The 23,597-nt window shown below is 44.8% G+C and overlaps 1 protein-coding gene across 7 annotated transcripts in view; it reads left to right on the top strand.

Moving 5' to 3' along the window:
• The window catches only part of RRP8 (ribosomal RNA processing 8), a 56,934-nt gene extending 33,573 nt beyond the window's left edge, over positions 1-23,361 (top strand). For 6 of the 7 annotated variants that reach the window (XM_033949498.1, XM_033949502.1, XM_033949501.1 and 3 more), the window contains 6 exons: positions 5,094-5,412; positions 6,664-7,366; positions 12,433-12,562; positions 13,190-13,296; positions 21,504-21,600; positions 22,652-23,361. In XM_033949498.1, the coding sequence (XP_033805389.1) occupies positions 5,094-5,412; positions 6,664-7,366; positions 12,433-12,562; positions 13,190-13,296; positions 21,504-21,600; positions 22,652-22,765 (1,470 nt within the window). In that variant the 3' untranslated portion in view covers positions 22,766-23,361. The remainder of the gene's footprint in view (positions 1-5,093; positions 5,413-6,663; positions 7,367-12,432; positions 12,563-13,189; positions 13,297-21,503; positions 21,601-22,651) is intronic. The other variant, XM_033949500.1, reaches the window with a different exon arrangement.
• Positions 23,362-23,597: the final 236 nt, after the last annotated feature.

Genomic DNA, 23,597 nt, shown 5'->3' with positions numbered 1-23,597 from the left:
GTCGGGGATCACGTAGATTCTCCTCATCCAGGATCTTATCTAATTGGTGTTTGATTAGAGTTTACATCTTCTGTAAAAACCAAAGCAAAGAATTAATTCAGTCTTTCCGCTATGGCCTTATCCTTCCTGAGCACCCCTTTTGCTCCTTGGTCATCCAATGGTCCCACAGATTCCCTCAAAGGTTTTCTGCTTCTGATGTACCTAAAATAATTGCTATGAGTTTTTGCCTCTTTTGCAAGTTTCTCTTAATATTCTTTCTTAGCTATCTTTATCAATGCTTTGTATTAGAGAATGACACGGGGAAAAAATCTGTCCCTGCCACCGCCCCGTCCCCGGCCCACCATCCTCTGCACCGCCCCGTAACCGCCGTTCCCTTCACCGCCCCGTCACTGCCATCCCATTCACCGCCCCGTCACCGCCACTGCCATCCCATTCACCGCCCCATCACCATCCCCGCTGCATCCATATAAGCCTTAGTACTGTAATATTTAGCTTATTCCTTTCTTATAAATCAAAGTTCCTACTGCTGAACTAGAGAAAGAGATGTTCAGCTGGCAGGGCTTTGTTTATAAATTTTTATCAACACAACTAATATACTACTTTATCCTAAAGCAAAAAATAAATAAATAGAATTTTTTTTCTACCTTTGTTGTCTGGTTTCAACTTTCCACATCTTCTCATTCAATTCCTTCCATCCACTGTGTGTCTTCTCTCTGCGTCTTCCATTTGCTGTTACTGTGCCTCTCCCTTCACCCCCCCCCCCCCCCAAATTGGTCTAGCACCCATCTTCTTCCCTCCGTTCCCTCATAGTCTGGCATCTGTCTTCTTCCCATTCTGTCTTCCACATTTCCCTTCAGGGTCTGTTCCTCTCCACCCTCCTTCAATGTCTGTCCTATTCCTTTCCACCACCACCCTTCCCTCCCTCCTTTACCATCTGTTCCTTTCTACCACCCTTCAGCTCCTCTCGCATAGCCTATCTATCTACCTTCCTCCCTCTTATTTTCATGGCACGTTACAATGTAATTTGTGCAAGCCACTGGAGCCTGCAAGCTCGATCCCTGTCCCATCCCCACAAACCATCTCGCTTCTGTGCTCCTATTTTCCCCATTTCTAATATCTCCCCTATTTATCTGCCATTGCCCCCCCCCTGTGTCCATATACCATCCCCATGGCATGTCCCCTTTATGTCTCTGTCCCTATGCCCCATGCACATAATTTCCCCTCTTTCTGTTACCTTCCTGTGTCCAGATTTCCCCTATCTTCCTCTTCCATACCAGTGTGTCTCTTCTTTTCAACCCCATCTAGCTTTTTTCCCTCTTTCTTCCCCCCCCCTGCTTCTAGCATCTGGCTCACCTGCCTGTCCTTCCCTTTCTTTCCTGCTGTGGGTTTTTCTTTCCGTTTTCATCCCCTTGGCCCAGAATCCTTTTCCCTTTCACTCCCTCCTTCCAGTTTGAGCTGGGAACACAGGTGATCGCACGGTCCTCGCAGCCCCCACCCGCCTACCCAATCGATCGTAGTGATTAGCCAGCTCTCTCCCTTCTCCTCACTTTAGTTTGCAGGCTTTCTTTTTCAGCGACCTGCACGCTTTCCCAAAGAGCCGCACACGCGCGGCTGCTCAGTGTTCAATCTTCTGCTCTGCTGCAACTTCCTGTTTCCGGTTGCGTCAGAGCAGAAGATCGAAACTGAGCAGCAGCGGGTACGCGGCTCTTTGATAGCGTGCGGGTCGCAGAAAAAGAAAACCTACAAACTAAGGTAAGGAGAAGGGAGAGAGCTGGCTAATCACTAGGATCGATTGGGCAGGCGGGTGTGGGCTGCAGGGACCGCGCGATCCTTCATGCCTCACTGCGGGGACAAGACCATTCACCGCTCCACGGGGCGGTGAATGGCCTTGGCCTTGTCCCCGTCCCCGCAGCGACTGCTAGTTTTCGTTCCCCGTTTTGGCGGGTTACCCGCGGCTAAATGCGGTGGCCGTGGGTAAACCGCCACTGTGTCATTCTCTACTTTGTATCTAACTTGTCAGTGCTTGTGTTGCTTCTTATTTTCTTCATTCGGATCCTTTTTCCATTCTTTAAAGAATGTTTTTTTGGCTTAAATAGCCTCTTTCACCTCACCTTTTAACCATGTTGGCTCTCATTTCCTCTTCTTTCCACCTTTGCTGATACGTGGAATACATCTGGTCTGGGCTTCCACAATGGTATTTTTAAATAACATCCACTCCTGGTTTACAGTCGTAACCTTTGCAATCGATCCTTGTAGCTTCTATTTTATATTTATTTATTTATATGCTTTTACAAATTGTTAAACAACAATTTAGTAGAAATAAACAATTGAAAAAGAAACAAAACAAGCAAATTATAAAATAATTCCACATTAATGACTAAGTTCAAAGTCCACAATCTAAAGAGAGAGGATCCTTCACCTCCAAGGGAAGTTGGTTTTCAGGAAAAGTTCAATCACATTACAGAGTACAGTTGGATTTAATTAAATATTTTCCTGGTTAAGAGGTTCCATGGAGGGATCTGAAGTTTTCCCAACTGCTTTATCCTCAACTGATCAGGGTCATAAAATATATATCTAGTATTCTGATAGGTAACGCAGCATTTACAAGGAAAACAGTAACTGAAAAGTTGCTCCCATACTCAAAGTTAACTGACGATAAGCCAGGAATTTCTTCCGTCTGGCTTGAGTCCATTTCGATACATCAGGAAATATTGAAATTTTAGAACCATGGAATTCTGGATTATCAGTCCTGTAGAATAGACAAAGAATTGCTTCCTTATCCTGGAGAAAAACGAAGGTTACCAATAAGGTTGCTCTGGTAATTATTTCTTCTTGTTGAGATGTTTCCAACATAGCAATGAGATCTAAATCTCCTGTTATGGTTCCTTTTACCTTTATCTTCTTTAGGAATATTCAAATAATATAATTTTTGAAACGGTGGCATATTATTTTCAGGAAATTTTAGTACTAATTTTAAGAAGGAATGAAATAAGTCTCTTGTTTGAAATTTGGAAATAGGGAAATTTAAAAGTCTAAGGTTCACAAACTCCTATTTGCATTTTCCAAATTTTCCATTTTTCTAGTAAGTAAACATTTTTCCTTCAATTGTAAGTTGATTGAAGCCTTCACTTCTACCATTGATTTTTCTAAATTGTCTATTCTGTCGGACTGTTTTTGAAATTTCTTCTTCAAAAGTCTTAAATTGTATATTAGTGTTCTGAACTGAGGTAACAAAATGAGAGCATACCTTGTGCAATGATTCCAAACCACTCCAAATGGCCTCCATGTCTATCACTTCAGGTCTTATTAAAGGAGTAAGAAAAGTTGTACCGGGAACTACTCCAATGGGTTCCACCTTCTCCTTCCCTGCTTCAACGCAGGTTTCAGTTCCTCTGTCCTCTAATGTCGGCTGTAAAGAAGTTGGCAAGTTATGTATCTCGTCCGGGGTCAGGGGTGAAATCTGCAACGCTGCCAGAGACATCAGCTCCGGTGCCTCCTGCACTGCTGACGGCATCCCCGACATCCTCCCAGGGCGCGGAGGAACTCCAGGTCCCAATGGGCTGAGCGACACCTCGCCCTCCAGGACCGAGGTCTGCCCCCCTCTGTCTGCGGATAAGCACGTTCCAACTGGGATGGCATATGAAGTTATTACCATCTGCCGTGACGGCGAAGTGACAGAGGAGGCTGGAAAAACGTCCCTCTGTCTACCCCTACGCTTAGGCATAGCAAAAGGTAGGAAAATGTTAGTAGGGAAATAATTGCCGATGGCGTGCAGGAGCCACTTGCAGACGCGACTCACTCTGTCGCCATCTTGCCTTGTAGCTTCTTTTTAACCATTTTTCTCATTTTATTAATCGCCCTTTTAAAAATTAAACACCAATTACATTGGGAAATCCAAGATGACTGCTGCGGCAGTGTTTTAGCGCCAAAAATAGCTTGAGAGCAAATCCAAAAAGGCAAAATTACCTAAAATAGGATTTCAGAGGTGGGTGACCCTTGGGCTAACCCCAGAAACCTTTAATTTTGCCAAATTTAGATCCACCCTGATTTTCCCATAGACATTAATGAGCTGTGCCTGCATCAGCTTCTCAATGCAGCTGGAAATTGAGAAGGAATTTCTGCCTCAGACAGGCAAGGGTAGCTCCAGTGGCTTGTCTCTTCGGGCTGCCTTTTATTCAGGTGGCTTGACCCCTCAAGATCCCACACAAATCTTCAAAGGGGGGAGGGGCACAGTTTCCTGGGCAATCAAAGAGTCTAAACAGCCTGCGCTCCAGTGCCTGACTCCGCAACGGAGAGCACCACTCCCAGGAAACCTAATTCTGAGCTCCTAGTGTTCGAGCAGGCCAGCCAGGCAGATGCTCTTTTCCAAAAGTGTTGCCCTCCTGGTTGCAGACTCCAACTTCTGGCCCTTCTCCCAGGCAGAACTGTCCCAGGACTACTGGGAAGTCTCAAAAAGGTTTGGATTAAAAACCCCAAAATAAAGAATCTGGTGCAGAGCAGAGAAAAGGACATCTCAACTCGCTTATGGGCGCTTCCCAGAGAGACAAATGATTGATGTCTTCTGCAATACAACTCGCAAGCTGGAGTTTGTAAGAAATCGTATGCTGTTTGCATAGGAATTGTGTATTTGATTGGTTCATAGTCAGTGGTGCGCAAGACACCAGCGCGCCGACATTTCAGCTCAAGACAGAAGCGCGCCGCCGAAAAACTTATTTTTTAAGAGCTCCGATGGGGAGTGGGGGGGGGGGTGGGAACCACCCACTTTAATGCATAGTGTTCACGCTGCTGTTGGGAGGGGCGTGGGGGGTACAACCCCCCACATTATAGAGAAAATGGAACAGCTTCTGATTCTTTTCAGGAAAAGTTCCGTTTTGTCTATAATGTTGCACCCCCCCCCCAACGGCAGCGCGAACACTATGCATTAAAGTGGGTGGGGTTCCCCACCCCCACACCCCCCCCATCGGAGCTCTTAAAAAATAAGTTTTTCGGCAGCACGCTTCTGTCTTGCGCTGAATTGTCTGCATGCTGGTGTTTCGCGCGCAATTATCCCGTCACCGTTTGATCGCTTGTTGATGCTTCTGTTCTTTCTGCAGATTGCTACAGGTAATGGACAAAAGTTACTTAGAAAACATCTCCTTGAGACTCTTCGTGTGCTGGAGGCTGCCTCACAAAGCTATCAAGATGAGAAGAGACCCCTTCTATTCCAAGACTTGTCAAAATGTGAGGATGATGAGGCTGAAACAACAGTGACATGTTCAAAACACAAGAAAAAGACCAGGAAAAAGAATCTGTGTCTAAATTTAGAGATTTCCAAAGCAAGATCTGAAACGCCTGTAAAGAAAAAGAAACAAAATCTAAAGAACCCCAAGATGAAGTCTGAGAAACCTGCCACAAAGCTGAAGGAGAGCAGAGGTATGAGAACAGACAGGAGTTAACTCATGAAATGACTTTCTCAAAAATCTGATGGGAAGACACTATCAGAATGCTTTTAAAATGAACAGTCTTTGCATTAATTAAGGCATAGGGATATTAAATCTGTATTAAAAGGCTTGGGTTTGGATTTCAGAGTTATTCAACTTTATCTGAATCTGAGCTCAAGGCAAGGTGCTGTGTTTTAGCAGGAGAAGTGATATCCATTCATTGCACTCTATCTTGGCAGAGATTATAAAGAACTGGGCTTGTGCGCTGGTGTACTGAGGAGTTTTCAAGGTATAGACTTAGAAGCCCACCTGCCAGCAGACGGAGAGAGCTAAACCTTGTGGCTTTTACTTATAGCTTGGTGCAGCTGGGAAGTTAATCAGTTTTCCTTGTTTCCTTACATCCCTCCAGACCAGCTCAGATGAACGGGTTGTAAAGTGACCAAAACATGCTTTGTTTTGGTTAATCCCACCCTCCCGTTACATCTGTACCATACCAGTCCAAAATGAATGAGTTGTGTCCATCTAGCAGCAGATGTAGACAGAGAAAAAATAGCTCCTTCTTGGTGCTTGTCTGGTAGCCCCTGGCCTGGTTAATTCCAGGTGGCAGTTGAGCAGGGGTAATGCTGGTCATCTTTGCTCAGGTTATAATCTGAGCTTTCTCATGGGTCCTTCATGCCCCAGCTTGGATAACCTCTAGTGGTGCCCATTCCCTTCAGCTCCACTCCTGACCTCTGAGGTGACTTTGGAGTGTAAAATGAGGCAGTTCTACCATTCACTCAGCAGAGATGCTGTGAGAGGACTTCCAGAGACAGAGAGATCTTCACTGGTAAGACTTTGCTGGGAAATGGCTTACAAACATGAAGAAAAAGAATCCTAAAGATAAGCTTGGGAATTTATTTGATTTAAAGTACTCTGCCCACTTAGCAAGGGAGTTGTTTTTTTTCTTAGCTTAGGAAGGCTGTTTTAGAGTACATAGGCTAGCATTTCAAAGGGTTATTTTTAAATTGCTGGAGTATCCAGTATAAAGCACAGCTAATAGGCACAGGCAGCTTCAGTTTAGACATTAATTCTAAAGAAATATAAAGTGCAACGTAGCAACGTGTGGTTTATTGACTGCGTAGGATGACTGATGTTTTTCTATAGAGTCATACAACCATTTCCTTCTACCTGGTGTGCTGCTTCCTTGCAGGAATGACCGACTGTAATTGTCTTTATTTTTCCTCCATTCACCTTCTTGTCATAGGTGTTGCTCAGGAAGGACCAGGGAAAGAAATGGCCATGACAGTGCAGACTCTGAGCACAAGACTTGAGGGGGAACCAGTTCATCAGCTCAGCAGAAAACAATGGAAAAATAAACAGAAGAACAAAAAGCGAAATACAAATAAATTTAAAATGACTCCAGAAAGTAAAGGCCTCAATCTCACAGAGCCCAGGACCAATAGATCCATGAAGAGTGGCACCATCCCCTCCCTAAAAAGTGACAATTGTGCAGTGTCCAAGGGATCCAGCTTCCAGGATAATATTGCCTTATCCAGAAATGGACCAAAATTATCCCCACAAAATAGACAGGTGACGAAGGCTCATCTGAAGAAGCTGAAGAAGATCCTTGGGCAGAAGTACACTGCAGATGTGTCGGCGGTAACTGGGAAGAAAGTGGAGGCTAAGATCCTGCAGCAGAAAGACCCTGAGGGGACTTTAACTCAAGAGGGGCCAGATACGTGTGCCAACCGCTCTGCGGCACTGCGCAGTAGGATGGAGGAACGTCTGAAAACAGCACGTTTCCGTTGCATTAACCAGCAGCTGTACACTTCTAGCAGCCAGGAAGCACAGCGTCTCTTTCAGCAAGACCCCGAGGCCTTTCAGATCTATCACTATGGCTTCAGCGCGCAGCTACAGCGCTGGCCCCAGAATCCCACAGATGAAATCATCAAATATCTGCGAAACCGGTGAGTCCACCAGACCCCATTCTGAGTCTAATTTGTGCAGAGGCAGAGCACCTGGAGGGTCACGGGGGAGTACAAGGCTCTAGGGTATAGGTTATATTGGCAGGTGGGAGTAGCAACAGGGACTTGCAGGACAGTTTAAAGAGAATTTCAGTTTATTGTTTTTTTCCTAATATTACCTTCCCCTATGTACATCAAGGCAATGTACGATAAATGATTCACTTACAAATATTATAAGAAGGGTCTAGATTTATAACTTGAGGGAGAACTTTACCTTGAGGTATGGGAGTACTATAGATAAAGCTGAATGGGGTGACAGCAACCATCGCTTATTCAGTTCATGCACTGGTAATGCAGATAACCTGTCTGTTTCTCCCATCTGGAGGCTCTGATTGAATGATCTGATCTTTAGCCCAGGCCTCTTCAAAATGTTCATACCTTTAGATAAGAATGGATCCTGGTAGCTAAACTATACAATACAGTGTCTTACATACCGCAGTTTTCTGCAAGGAGAGCATTCGGAAAAATTGAGAGGGGACAGATTCAGAACCAATGCTAGGAAGTTCTTCTTCACACAAAGGGTGGTGGATGCCTGGAATGCGCTTCCAGAGGGTGTGATAGGACAGAGTACGGTTTTGGGGTCCAAGAAGGGATTAGATGATTTCCTGAAGGAAAAGGGGCTAGAAGGGTATAGATAGAGGATTACTATACAGGTCCTGGACCTGATGGGCCGCCGCGTGAGCGGATTGCTGGGCACGATGGATCTCTGGTCTGACCCAGCAGAGGCATTTCTTATGTTCTTATGAATCTCTGCTTTAGATCAAATTCTTGAGTTTCATTGTTAGAAGAAGACTTGGTTTTAGAAAGAAGGGAAGAAGGATAAGAAAGTGGCTTTAGTGAGAAGAGGTATGACTTTAGTTTCTTCAGGAATTCAAGGTAGTTGGTAGGTGGTGGGTTGTCTTAGGTGAACTGGCAATTTGTTCCAAATGAGGGCTAGAGCAGGAAAAGAATTAGAGGATTAGATCCAGAGGAGCTTAGAGCTTTGAAAGGTTTCTAACTCAGATGGCAAGAATAGGATTTCACATGAGTAACAGAAGTTTAAAATTTTATCCTTTGACTGATAGCTAACCAATGTTAAGCAATCTGGAGCAAGCTTAAATGCTTAGAGTTCAGGGCTCAGCATAGCAGCCTGATGACAGTAAAGGTGTTTGAAATGTCTGAAAAGAGAACATTCCCTAATCTAGGGATTTATGGCCATTGCATAAAAGAGAAGATGGATGTCTTTTACAATGAGAAGAGCATGCAAAATATACATTTAAAAAAAAGAAAGAAATGAGTGATTTCTTTCTTAAATTATCTGTGTGGCTATTAAAGTTGAGACATGAATATAAAATGATCCCTAGGATGGTTATTCAGGGGCAGTATCTCCAAATGGGTTATTTGTCCTCATTCCTAGACCAGAATATATGGAGTATAATCTCAATCTCACAAATTCAGTGCTAGTGCTTACATTGTACCAAAGAAAGTGAGTTCAATTCCTACTGCAGCTCCATATGACTCTGGCTAAGTCCCTTAACACTTCATTGCCCTAGGTGCAAAATAAGTACCTGTCTAAAATATAGAAACTGCTTTGATTGTGTAAACCACAGAGAAAAAGCCCCATCCCTGAGCCCTTTTGTCCTGTTTGTCTGTCATAATTAGATTTTCTAGTGCCATTGGTGTGTCATTCTGGACAGTAGGGTATTCTCCCCATGCTCATGAGCCGTGCAGAAGGGGATCCATTCTGGGTGTACAAATACTCCTCCAGAGGGCTCTGCACATGAGCCGGAAGGTGTCTTTCTAATCTACTCTATATTATTATTTTTGGCATTTTTTGTGGTTTTTGCAGCTGTTGGTCCACCAGAGTGAAGGGGACAAGTCTGCCTGTGTGGAGAAGAAGCAGACTTGGGTCTGCAGCTGGCAGGTTAATCCCTAGGGGATCTGTTTGGCCAGCCTGCAGAAAACTTTGCGGAGCTCAGGGTCCTTATCCCTAGTAGCTTAGCTCATCTACTGAATCGCAGAGGCTTGGGTTAGGGTTAGGGTTAGGGTTTAGTGGGCTATTCTGGGTTCCAACTGGACCACCAACATTGAGAGTACACTTCACTACCAAACTGCCAGTAGCACAGTTGCATTTACAGCCTCCTCTTCAGGCAGCGCATTTGGCTGCACTATGGGCAATCCTGACAGTTAGTGCATAGTAATGACCCCTGTATTAGCTGTCACAGCCAGCCACTCTACTAGTACTAATTATTTCTATAGCGCTACTAGACATATGCAGCGCTGTACATCAAAACACAGAAGAGACAGTCCCTTCTCAGAAAAGCTTACAATCTAGTCAAGACAGACAAACTGAACAAGGTGCATCAGGAGGGGGAACTACAGAGGGAATGAGAAGACAGCTTAGTAAAAGGAGCCCTTTGTTTCTTAAATGGAGTAATAATCAAAAACTATTAAGCATTTACTCAGTTTCTCTTTATCTAATATCACATTTTGTTTAAAGATCAGAAACTATTCAGTGTGACGTGGAATAATAGGGTAAACCAGGAAGGGGGGGTACTTTCACATCAATTTACCAAAGAGAAATTCTGTTTTACCAGTCTTAGGTATTTTTTTTTTTGAAAGTGTTAATATATGGCTAAGGATGAGACAATTGATTTTTAAATAGAACATTAAAATGGGAGTTGAGATGTCCATGCTGGGACATAATCAAGTTAAGTGATATTTTACTAAAAGCTTTGCCAAATGAGAAGCATTTTATAAATTACATGTAAGGATGTGCAGCACAGATGCAGCTGTTTTACAAATCTAATTATGGAAAAAACTGAGCAGTAACCGGTCAATGTGTCAGCACTTTCATGCTATCAGCAGCATGGGAACCAACTTTTCAAAATTATTGGGGGTGCTAAACCCAATGAAAATTACCTCTTCCTGGACACAGTCAAGGCATTTCTTAAATATTGGGGGTGCTCCAGCACCCATACAACTGGCTCCTGTGATCAGCAGCGGATGAATCCAGAGACAAGTGGGTTATGACCATCCACCAGCAGGTGGAGACAGAGAACACAAAACCTGAGTTCTGTCATATATATATATATATATATATATATATATATATATATATGCTAGCCGACAGAGCAAAGGAGAGCCTAAAGAAACATAAAAGGGTGGGACTCTGGATTCATCTGCTGTGACTAAAGGATAGAAAATTATCAAATAAGACAAATTTTTCCTTTGTAACTTCCATGTAGGCAGCCCATTTAACAAAATATATATATATATATAAGTAGTGAGGTCAGAAATTTTATTTCATTTTGCTTTCTATTTTGGGAGTAGAAATAAACAAGGAATTAAGGAGATCTTCCTAAAGCCCTGGATGAAACAAGCACTTCCATAGTGTTGTCCCCCCTCCCCCCAAACCCTTGGTGAAATGTGACGTGGTCTTCCTCTCTTCCCTACTCTCTCCAGGGTGATGCCAGCAGGCGGTCAGCATGTCTGTAGAAGACTATTATAATTGTAAACTGCTCTGGATGGTGTGTAAGACGTTAAAATACACTTAAAGCTAAATTATTGCAGAGAGTGTGGGAGCCATGCATGCTCAGTGCTTTGTGCTGATCATGATGAGGCTTTTGTAGAATGCCATGTCAAAACCATCCCCAAATTGTGCTGCCTTAGGTGGCCCTGAATAGCCACGTTGGTCGTCTTTCACAAAATCAACAGAGGCAGGCGGCACCTTTGCTAGTTTTTGAGGTGTGACCTTTCGAAGAGCAGAATCCACTTCATTAGATGCGTGAAATGAAATTCAGGGGATGGGTTCCTACACACGAAGATGCCTGGAGGAGGAAGTGGGCAGGATGTAGAAAGGGAGAGTGAACAGCAGCTTCGTTCATTTAACTCAACTGGCAGCTGTGGTTAGCAAGAGGGGACAAAAAGAGATGACCTCAGGATAGCGAAATCCCTTCACACCAATAGTAAGTCACAAATCCATTGTCCCTCTTTAGGCCTAGGGTGATAGTGAGTGATATGGGAGATGGATGATGCCCAGAAAGAAAGGATACACAGGTTAGAGCTCGGCAGCTGAAAGGAGATGATAAAGGCCTATTAAATCACAAGAACTAAGACAAGCGGACACTCCAGGAAATGTATTTTTTTACTTATTTATTTTTAAAATTTCTATACCGTCTTATTTCAAAACGGTTTACAATAAAGTAACATACATAAAATATTGAAACAGGTCAGAACTAGAGAGGTGCACAGGGACAGAAATCCCACCCGTCCCTGCCAGGATCCTCTCCGTCCCCGCCAGGATCCTCTCTGTCCCCATTAGGATCCTCTCCGTCCCCGCAAGGAATTACCTCCATCCCTGCCCGTCCCCATAAAAAGCAGCAATTACTTCTGACAAGATCATCAATTCCACAGTTTCTTTTGTGTTTGCGCTGCTGTTTTCCTTGTGGAAACCTTTTTTTGTTTTTTGTTCAGGTAATTAACTTATAAACCCCCTCTTTTACTAAGGCTGACGTGTCCATTATATTATATGGACGAACCCTGCTTCCAAAGCCTTCCATCCCCATGGGAGTCCCGTTGGCCAGAGGGGGGTCCCTGTGGGAGTCCCGTGGGTTAGGGGGGATTCCCACGGGACCGTGGCATTCCCGTGATCTCCGTTCCCATGCAGACCTCTAGTCAGAACAAATAAAAGGTCAAATGCTCAAAGAAATGCATCAACAAACAATTGCGTTTTCAGCAGTTTCCTGAATGAACTCCTATCACCACATTTCCAAATTTGGCTAACAAGACCATTCCACAGTTTTACTCCTGCACATGAAAAAGTCATAGCATTCATTACCACAAACTTGGGATTGGCCTTTGTTTTCAACAGTGCTGAATTTTCAGAACGCACTGATCTTGGCAGGAAGACAAGCCAAGAGGATCATGCCAGGTGCTTGTGACCTGCATTGGTCACTGTTGGGGACAGGATAACAGGTGAATCTTTGCTCTGACCTATGCCTCATTTTCCGTTTTATTCTCTCCTTCAGGCCAGCCTCTCTTGTGGTTGCAGACTTTGGATGTGGAGATTGTAAAATTGCTCTCAGTGTCAGAAACACAGTGCATTCGTTTGACCTTGTGGCACTGAATGACCTTGTGACTGTATGTGACATGGCCAAGGTATGAGATCATGGGACTGTGGGGAGGTTCTCAGAGAGGTGGTGGCTCTGGGGATGAGAGGCTGTGGAGGGTTGAAGGGTAGTGGGGACTGCTTTGGGGATGTGTATGTACAGTATCTTTCCATTGGGCTGGGGCTAGGAATAAACGCTCCAAAGGTATTTAAAACTTCAGTTGCCTCCCTCTGAAGTCTTTAGTGTTCTTTGCTTTGGTAGATGAGATGTGAGGCATAGGAACATGATGACAGATAAAGGCCAAATGGCCCATCCAGTCTGCCCATCTGCAGTAACCATTATCTCTTCCTTTCTCTAAAAGATCCCACGTGCCTATCCCAGGCTTTCTTGAAATCATACACAGTCTGTCTCCACCACTTCTTCTGGGAGACTGTTCCACACATCTATCACCCTTTCTGTAAAAAAAAAGTATTTCCTTAGATTACTCCTGAGCCCAACACCTCTTAACTTCATCCTATGTCCTCATTCCAGAGCTTCCTTTCATCCAGTATGAATCATTCTCACCTTTTGCCTACATGGGAGAGAATTGTTCGAATAGTGAGGCCCAAGGGAAGTGTGTGGAACGGAACAATGTTCATGTACAAAGAGGATTCAAGCTTTCTTACCTCTGTTGCAGGTTCCACTGCAGGATGAGTCTGTCGATATTGCTGTGTTTTGCTTAGCACTTATGGGGACAAACCTACGAGAATTCTTGGAGGAAGCAAATCGAGTCCTGAAACCAGGGTGAGTTCACATTGTGCTTGTAAGCCCTTCAATAGGGATGAGATCAGTCTCCCCAGGGGATGGACTTAATGGAGTATCTGACTATTTGGGTGGATTGAGCAGTAAGAATTCGTTTTGTGTTAATTTGTATTTGCCAGGTGTTGGGTGTCAGTTTCTTCCTGTAGATGGAATTGCTGCTTCATGGCTTCAGGTGCCAGAGCGCAAGTCTACTGAAGGCCTACTATTTTTCTGTGGCATTTCATTTGGACTTTCCTCCATGATTCTTCTTAGAACATAAAAATTGCCACTGCTGGGTCAGACCAGTGGTCTATCATGCCCAACAGTCTGCTCCCACAACGGCCCCTAGGTCAAGGACCTGAGCCCTAACTGAGTCTAGCCTTACCTGCGTACATTCTGGTCTAGCAGGAACTTGTCTTACTTTGTCTTGAATCCCTGGAGGGTGTTTCCCCCTACAACAGCCTCCGGAAAAGCATTCCAGTTTTCCACCACTCTCTGGGTGAAAAAGAACTTCCTTACGTTTGTACGGAATCTATCCCCTTTTAACTTTAGAGAGTGCCCTCTCATTCTTCCTACCTTGGAGAGGGTGAACAACCTGTCTATTATCTTGAATGTTTCAATCATGTCCCCTCTCAGTCTCCTTGTTTCAAGGGAGAAGAGGACCAGTTTCTCTAATCTTTCGCTATACGACAACTTCTCCAGCCCCTTAACCATTTTAGTCGCTCTTCTCTGGACCCTTTCGAGTAGTACCGTGTCCTTTTTCAAGTACGGCAACCAGTCCTGGATGCAGTATTCCAGGGGGGGGGGTTGCACCACGGCCCATTACAGCGGCATGATAACCTTCTCCAATCTGTTCGTGATCACCTTCTTCATCATTCCAAGCATTCTGTTCGCCCTTTTCGCTGCCGCTGCGCATTGCACAGACGGCTTCAATTGTCAACCAGTACTCCCAAGTCTCTTTCCTGGGGGGTCTCTCCAGGTACTATACCAGACATCCTGTATTCGTGTACAAGATTTTTGTTACCGACATGCATCACCTTACACTTATCCATGTTAAGCTTCATTTGCCATGTCACGGCCCTTTTCTCGAGTATGTTTTATGTCCTGTTGCAGGTCTTCACAATCCTCCTGCGTCTTCACTACTCTGAATAACTTGTATTGTCTGCAAATTTAATCACCTCGCTCGACGTTCCAGTTTCCAGGTCGTTTATAAATATGTTGAAGAGCACAGGTCCAAGCACCGAATCCTGCGGCACTCCACTGGTGATGCTTTTCCAGTCTGAGTATTGTCTATTTACATCCACTCTATTTTCTATCCACCAACCAGTTTTTGATCCACGTGAGTATTTCATCCTCAATCCCATGGCTTGAAATTTTTTGAAGTAGTGTCTACGAGGAGCTTACGCCCAGCAGTGTCTACAAGGAGCTATCAAGACTCAAGGTGAACAAAGCTATGGGACCGGACAAACTACACCCCAGGGTGCTCAGGGAGTTGAGTGACGTCCTGGCGGAACCGTTATCCGCGCTCTTCAATATTTCCCTAAGTACAGGAAGAGTCCCGTTGGATTGGAAAATGGCTAACGTCATTCCACTCCACAAAAAGGGATGCAGGACGGAGGCTGAGAATTATAGACCGGTGAGTCTCACATCAATAGTGAGTAAATTTATGGAAACACTAATCAAACGCCAATTGGATACGATCCTGAACGAGGAGAATCTACGAGATCCCCATCAACATGGTTTTACGAAGGGAAGGTCCTGCCAATCAAATCTGATCAGCTTCTTTGACTGGGTAACAAGAAAGCTGGATATAGGGGACTTCAGCAAAGCGTTTGATAGCGTCCCACACCGCAGGTTATTGAGCAAGATGGGTTCGATGGGACTGGGTGAAACATTAACTGCATGGGTTAGGGACTGGCTTAGAGGTAGACTTCAGAGGGTAGTGGTAAACGGTACCCTCTCCGATACGATGGAGGTGATCAGCGGAGTGCCGCAGGGCTTGGTCTTGGGCCCGATCCTATTTAACATCTTCGTAAGAGACTTGGCTGAGGGGCTTCGAGGTAAAAATTCGCCGATGACGCCAAACTATGCAACATGGTAGGCAACCCCACAACAGATGAAAGCACAGTGCCCGACAAAAGCTCAATGCCCGACAGTATGACCCAGGACCTACTCCTGCTGGAGCATTGGTCAAAGACTTGTCAACTAAGTTTCAATGCCAAAAATGCAAGGTCATGCACCTTGGCGGCAAAAATCCATGCAGGACTTACACCCTAAATGGTGAGATCCTAGCAAGGACTGTAGCAGAACGTGACTTGGGAGTGATCATTAGCGAAGACATGAAGACTGCCAATCAAGTGGAGAAAGCTTCATCAAGGGCTAGACAAATCATGGGCTGTATCCGTAGAAGTTTCGTCAGCTGTAAGCCCGAGGTTATAATGCCGTTGTACAAATCCATGGTGAGACCCCATCTGGAATACTGTGTACAATTCTGGAGGCCGCATTATCAAAAAGATGTGCGGAGAGTAGAGAGTTGCGCGGGTACAGAAATTCCACCCGTCCCTGCCAAACTCCCACCCGTCCCCGCGAGGAATCCCTCCGTCCCCACCCGTCCCCGCGAGGAATCCCCTTCATCCCCGCGAGGAATCCCCTACGTCCCCGCCCATCCCTATAAACTACAGAAATAGGTATTTCATTTAATTATGCTACTGAATTAAAGGCTCTGGTAGAAACCCATTTAAAAATAAGCAAAAAGACATAAATTTTTATCAACACAACTAATATACTACTTTATCCTGAAGCAAAAAAATAAAAAATAAAAGAATTTTTTTCCTACCTTTGTTGCCTGGTTTCTGCTTTCTTCATGTTCTCATTCAATTCCTTCCTTCTCTCTATGTCTTCCATTTGCTCTGTTACTGTGCCTCTTCCTTTCTCCCCCCTCCCAAATTGGTCTGGCACCCATCATCTTCCCTCCGCTCCCCCCATAGTCTAGCATCTCTGTCTTCTTCTCTGCCAGCGTCTTCTCCCCACTCTCTCTTCCCCATTTCCTTTCAGCGTCCTTCTCTCCCCCCCCCCCATCTTCCCCATGTCCTGTCAGGCAGCATCCTTCTCCCCCCTCTGCTTTCCCCATGTCCTTTCAGCGTCCTTCTCCCCCCTGTCTTCCCCATGTCTTTTCAGCGTCCTTCTCCCCCCTCTGTCTTCCCCATGTCCTTTCAGTGTCCTCCCCCCGTCTTCCCCATGTCCTTTCAGCGTCCTTCTCCCCCCTGTCTTCCCCATGTCTTTTCAGCGTCCTTCTCCCCCCTCTGTCTTCCCCATGTCCTTTCAGTGTCCTCCCCCGTCTTCCCCATGTCCTTTCAGTGTCCTTCTCCCCCCCGTCTTCCCCATGTGCTTTTCAGCGTCCTTCTCCCTCCTCTGTCTTCCCCATGTGCTTTCAGCGTCCTTCCCCCCCCTCTGTCTTCCCCATGTGCTTTCAGCGTCCTTCCCCCCCTCCCGTCTTCCCCATGTCCTTTCAGCGGCCTTCCCCACCCCTTTGTCTTCCCCAGTGCTTTCAGCGGCCTTCTCCCCCCTCAGTTTTACCCATTTCCCTTAAGTGTCTTTTCTTCTCCACTCCACCTTTCCTTCCTTTCTCCCTCCCTGCCCGTTACCTTTGTGGCGCTTCCCCACCCGACCGACAACAGAACAGGCCCGGTCGGACAAATCTCCCTGTCCTGTAGCCGTGAATCTAAATTACCTTCTTACAGCAGCTGGAGTATTGAAGCTGCTGTAAGAGGTAATTTAGATTCGTGGCTACAGGGCAGGGAGATTTGTCGGCTGGGCCTGTTGTCGGTCGATCGGGGGACCTGACCGGCTGTGCACATTCCCCGGGGCGGACCACCCTCTCTCTTTCGTACGCCATTGCCTTCTCCCTACCTGCCCTGCCGCATACAGCCAACCGGAAGTCTTCCCAATGTCAGCGCTGACGTCAGAGGAAGGGAGGGCTTTGCTTAAGCCTTTGTCAGCGCTGACATCGGGAAGACTTCCGGTCGGCTGTGTGCTGCGGCAAGGCAGAGAAGGAGAAGGAGACTACCCTCGCGGCTCGAGTCGTGCACTGCGATCCAACCCCGCAGGAACCTCGCGACCCTAGGGGGCGTCCCCACGGGATCCCCGCGACCCAAAGGGGGAACCCGCGGGATCCCCGTTCCCGTGCAGCTCTCTAGCGGAGAGTTGAGTCGGTTCAGCAAATGGCCACCAGGATGGTCTCAGGACTCAAGGATCTCCCGTATGAGGAACGACTGGGTAAGTTGCAGCTGTACTCACTCGAGGAACGCAGAGAGAGGGGAGACATGATCGAGACGTTCAAATATGTCACAGGCTGTATCGAGGTGGAAGAGGATCTCTTTTTCCTTAAAGGACCCACGGCAACAAGAGGGCATCCGTTGAAAATCAGGGGTGGGAAATTTCATGGCGACACCAGAAAATATTTCTTCACCGAAAGGGTGGTTGATCGCTGGAATAATCTTCCACAACAGGTAATTGAGGCAAGCAGCATGCCAGATTTTAAGAAAACATAGAAACATAGAAATAGACGGCAGATAAGGGCCACGGCCCACCAAGTCTGCCCACCCCAATAACTCTCCCCTACCTTTTTCTGTGAAAAGATCCCACGTGGCGATCCCATGGGATTGGCATGTGGGATCTCTTCTTATGGGGAATTTAGGAAACGTCTAAAAACACACTTGTTCCTAAAGCATCTAGACAACTGATCCTCTCTTCTCTCTCCCCTCTATAGCGATTAACTTGTCCTTTTGATCACTCTCTCCTCAACAATGAATTTCCTGTCCTATTAATTCTCTTTCTTCCTCCCCTCTTAAAGTCAATTCAATTTGTTACCTTTGCTTAATCTTCTGTAAACCGCATAGAACTTCACGGTATTGTGGTATATAAGTTGTTATTATTATTATTATTCATGGAGGTAGTTAGGGGGTGGGCCATTAGGGTGGGCAGACTAGATGGGCCGTGGCCCTTTTCTGCCGTGATGTTCTATATGTCTATGTTCATGCAGGACCTTGTCAAACGCCTTCTGAAAATCCAGATATACAATGTCGACCGGGTCACTTTTGTCTATCTGCCTGTTAACTCCCTTGAAGAATGCAGCAAGTTTGTCAAACAAGATCTTCCTTTGCTGAATCCATGCTGGCTGATCCTCATCAGATTGTGTCAGTCAAGGTGGTCAACAATGCGGTCCTTTATCAGCGCCTCTACTATATTTCTCAGTACCGAGGTCAGACTCACCGGCCTGTAGTTTCCCAGATCTCCCCTTGAACCTTTCCTGAAGATCGGCGTAACATTCGCCACTTTCCAGCCTTCCGGAATCATTCCCGATTTGATCGACAGATTGGTTTTTAGTTGAAGCAGTTCAGCTATAACCCCTTTCAGTTCCTTGATTACCCTTGGATGGATGCTATCCGGTCCAGGAAATTTGTTGTTTTTAAGCCTGTCAGTCTGTCTGCATACCTCTTCTAGACTGACCTTAATTTTAAGCAGAAACCACCTTTTTATTCGTTTCATTCATTTTCTATCCCGTCCTCCCCAAGGAGCCCAGGATGGGTTATAGGTCAACATATACAATATACAGTTAACAGGTTACAAATTGCCCTAGTTACAGTTCAAGATTTTTCAGTACAAGTTTTTATCGTAACACATCACATACCGAGGATCTTGTATCAATGCACAAAACCGGGGAGAACTGGAAAGAGCCCAGGAAGCATCAAGAAGAATGTCACCTCGTGGTTAGAAGAGCAAAAAGAGAATATGAAGAGAGGCTAGCCAGGGAAGCACGAAATTTCAAACCGTTCTTCAGATATGTTAAAGGGAAGCAGTTGGCAAGGGAGGAGGTAGGACTGCTGTTTGACTGAGATAGGAAAGGAGTGGTGAAGGAGGAAAAAAAAGCGGCGGATACACTAAACATTTTCTTTTCATCAGTATTTACAAATGAGGACACATCCAACGTGCCGGAACCTGAACAAATCTTCAAAGGAGATCAAGCACAAAAATTAACATCCATGGAGGTAAGCCTTGAAGACCTACACAAGCAGATAGAAAGATTAAAAACTGACAAATCTCCAGGCCCGGACGGAATCCATCCTAGGGTATTGAAAGAACTAAAGGAGGAAATAGCGGAACTACTACAGCAGGTTTGCAATCTATCCCTGCAAACAGGCATGATCCCGGAGGATTGGAAGATAGCTAATGTTACGCCCATCTTCAAAAAAGGATCGAGAGGCGACCCGGGGAACTACAGACCGGTAAGTTTGACTTCGGTTCCAGGGAAGATGGCAGAAGCGCTGATAAAAAAACAGCATCGATGAGCATCTAGAAAGGAACAAACTGATGAAAACATTCTGCAAGGGAAGATCGTGCCAAACGAACTTATTGCACTAATTTGAAGGAATTAACAAACGGATGGACAAAGGGGACCCCATTGACATCATATACCTGGATTTCCAAAAAGCCTTTGACAAGGTACCCCATGAACACCTACTGTGGAAACTGAAGAACCATGGGGTAGAAGGAGACGTACATAGATGGATCAGAAATTGGTTGGCAGGTAGGAGGCAAAGGGTGGGAGTGAAGGGCCACTACTCGGACTGGAGGAGGGTCACGAGTGGTGTTCCGCAGGGGTCGGTACTCGGACCTCTGCTGTTCAATATATTTATAAATGATCTAGAAATAGGGACGAAGTGCGAAGTAATAAAATTTGCAGTTGACACTAAACTATTTAGTGGGTTTAGGACTAAAGAGGACTGTGAAGATTTACAAAGGGACCTGAACAAACTAGAAGAGTGGGCGACGAGATGGCAGATGAAGTTTAATGTAGAGAAATGTAGTCTTGCATGTAGGAAACAGAAACCCGAAGTACAGCTTTACGATGGGAGGGCTGGTGATGGGTGAAAGTACCCAAGAAAAGGACTTGGGGGTAATAGTGGACAACACAATGAAGCCGTCGGCACAGTGCGCAGCGGCCTCTAAGAAGGCAAAAAGGATGCTAGGTATTATCAAGAAAGGTATTACAACCAGAACGAAATAAGTTATTCTGCCGTTGTATCGGGCGAGGGAGCGCCCGCACCTGGAGTACTGCGTCCAATATTGGTCGCTGTACCTTAAGAAGGATATGGCGATACTCTAGAGGGTTCAGAAAAGAGCTACACGATTGATAAAGGGTATGGAAAACCTTTCATATGCTGAGAAATTAGAGAAACTGGGGCTCTTTTCCCTGAAAAAGCGGAGACTTAGAGGGGACATGATAGAGACTTACAAGATCATGAAGGGCATAGAGAAAGTAGAGAGGGACAGATTCTTCAAACTTTCGAAAACTACAAGAACGAGAGGGCATTCGGAAAAATTAAAAGGGGACAGATTGAGAACTAATGCTAGGAAGTTCTTCTTCACCCAAAGAGTGGTGGACAACTGGAATGCGCTTCCTGAGGGTGTGGTAGGACAGAGTACGGTATTGGGGTTCAAGAAGGGATTAGATAATTTCCTGAAGGAAAAGGGGATAGAAGGGTATAGATAGAGGATTATTATACAGGTCCTGGACCTGATGGACTGCCGCGTGAGCGGATTGCTGGGCGTGATGGACCTCTGGTCCAACCCAGCAGAGGCACTGCTTATGTTCTTAACGGTCATGGGCGGGGGAGTTAGGTGAACAGGTATGTTTTTCTTGCTTTCTTAAAGTTGAAGAGTCCTTCAAGGAATCTACCACTGCTACTAATCATGTTTGTTCTAATACTGTTTTAAACGTGTTCCCTCCCTCTTAACTTTATTTTGTTAACTGCCTAGATTTACTGTTTATATTTGCAGTCTATCAAATAAACTGAACTGAACATAGAAGGGCTTCCTATGTACACAAATTGTCATTGTGGTGGTCCTAAAAATCTGACCAACCGGATAGGGGTGCCTCTCCTAGGATCCAGCTCTGTGGGAGCTTGAGCACCCCCTATATTGAGCAAATTGTTGGGTTTAGCATCCGTAATCATTTTGAAACATTGGCTCCTGCCTCCCGGAGAGGGTTGAGAAGCACTGCTGTTAGAAGCTGAGCCAAATCTCCTTAGCAAGAGAGAGGTCAGAGGAGGGCAGGATGGAGAGACTTGGTGACAGGCCTTTTCGCTAGTATTTTCTTTGCTCTATCTGTCCTCTCCACCTCACTTCACTTCACTTTCCTTTCTGCACAGTGGTATCCTAAAGATCGCAGAGGTCGCCAGCCGCTTTGAAGATATTAGAGCATTCATCAGTGCTCTGGCAAACCTGGGCTTTAAGAATATTTACAAGGTAATATACATACACTCAAGAACTCGTCAATTTCACACAGGAGTGGAATGAGCACCCTGGACCAGTGACTCACCTGACAGCCTGTGTAACACACTGAACATCATAGTCTGTAGCTGAGAAAAGAAAGAGCCCAAATATCATTTTATTGTAGTTAAAAAAATAATAAATGCAAATGAAATATAAACTAATTAAAATAATCTACTTTTTTAAATTGAAGTTATTAAATTTGATTTTTCTTACAAAAGCTAATCTCCATTAATTAGAAAGCTGGGATTGCTGTGGTTCAATAAATGGTTAAGTTACTGTCAAATCAATAATAGCAATCACAGATTTTTAAGTATAAAGACTACAAATTAGTCAAAATGATCTGACAGGGAAAAATAACCTTTTAGACTCCCTCTTAATGCTTGGCTACCCAATAAATCAGTTCACCTCAAAATAAATAATTCTATACAAATAGAATAATTTGTGAAAAATGAAACAATCTGTATCTTACCTCATAGATTGTAAAAACAACCAAGTTTGTAGTTGCTGTCTAAAGAATAATCTTTTATTTCCCAATCTAATCATATTAACAAAGAACATAAGAAAATAAGAATGTTGTCAGAAGTTTTCATCTGAGAAGAATTCAGAGGGCAACATTTGTCCCAGCAGATGAGAAGAATCGCTTGGTCCTTCGTAACTCTCAGTTTTAGGTTGTACTTTTGGCAACTCTTTATAATCATTTCACAAGTTTTATCAAGTCAAGGAGTCTGTTTGCTAAAGTGCACATGAAATGCCCTCTAGACCAGTGATTCCCATCCCTGTCCTGGAGGATCAGCCAGCCAGGTTTTCAGGATGAGAGAGATTTGCATGTAATGGTGGTGACAGGCATGCAAATCTGCCTCTTTCGTATTCATTAGGGTTATCCTGAAGAACCAGACTGGCTGGTGGTCCTCCAGGACAGGGTTGGGAACCACTGCTACAAAGTATTTAACATGTACTAAATTTGCTAATATACCCTTATGAAGTTTTTTTTTTCATCATCTGTTTTCTCTTTCTTTCCGTGTAGGATATGAGCAATAGCTTTTTTTACACATTTGATTTCTTGAAGACGGGCCCTCCTCGCTCAAAGGGGAAGCTGCCAGGCCTGCAACTGAAAGCCTGTGTCTATAAGAAACGCTGAACACTATGATACAGTGAAGAGCCAGTATCTCTCTGTGGCAAACAGGAACCTGTTCTGAGAAAACAAAGCCAGGATTGTTGTGTGTATTTGCATAGGATCCCGTGCAAGCAATGAAGACCAGGAGTCTTGTCTGCTCTGTCATACATGTGACCGCCTCTGTGGCTTAAAGCCAGGCTAGGTACCTGAATTACAAATCTGCTTCTTAAAAGAGAAACAGCAGTCGGCAAAAAAAACCCATGAGGCTTCTTGGGTAAATTCACTGCTGTCAATATGCCTAAATGTGAAAGGCCAGTAGGAGTCCCGAGAGACTGAAAGACACTGAACCTGCACTCAGAACAGATAGTGCCAGCTTTCGTTCAGCTCGGCTAGGCCCACCTCTTCCAGAACTGTTTCTGTAATAATAAATGTTCCTTTAGCTTCATTCCTTTAATAACTCTCTAATTCTGTATTGTAACACCACTACAGAAGCTCATGCATGGAAAACCATCACCATTTTGTAACACTTATTACAGAAGCTCATGTAAAACACTCTGAATTGACCCCCCCAGTCATTTAGTAACGGTATAGAAACTTTCAATAAACAATTCCTGACCTCACTAACTGAGTTTGACATGTCTTCTTGCCATTTTGGCAAGTGTAGGGGCTCTTACACAGGATTCTGAGTGCAATTTGTTCAGCCAGGAAAATGCAGTCACTCACTTCTACCTAAACTGTCCACCCTTCTTCGGCTCCACTATCATTTGTGGGGAGGGGGGGTGAGAGGAAAAGACATGTTTACTTAAAGCAAATGCAGTATGAGCCAGGTGGGAATGGCCATTTGCTCAATAGATTC

Source organism: Geotrypetes seraphini, chromosome 6 (genome assembly GCF_902459505.1).
Source record: "Geotrypetes seraphini chromosome 6, aGeoSer1.1, whole genome shotgun sequence".
NCBI classification, from domain to species: domain Eukaryota; kingdom Metazoa; phylum Chordata; class Amphibia; order Gymnophiona; family Dermophiidae; genus Geotrypetes; species Geotrypetes seraphini.
This window is presented reverse-complemented; position numbering and strand designations above follow the sequence as displayed.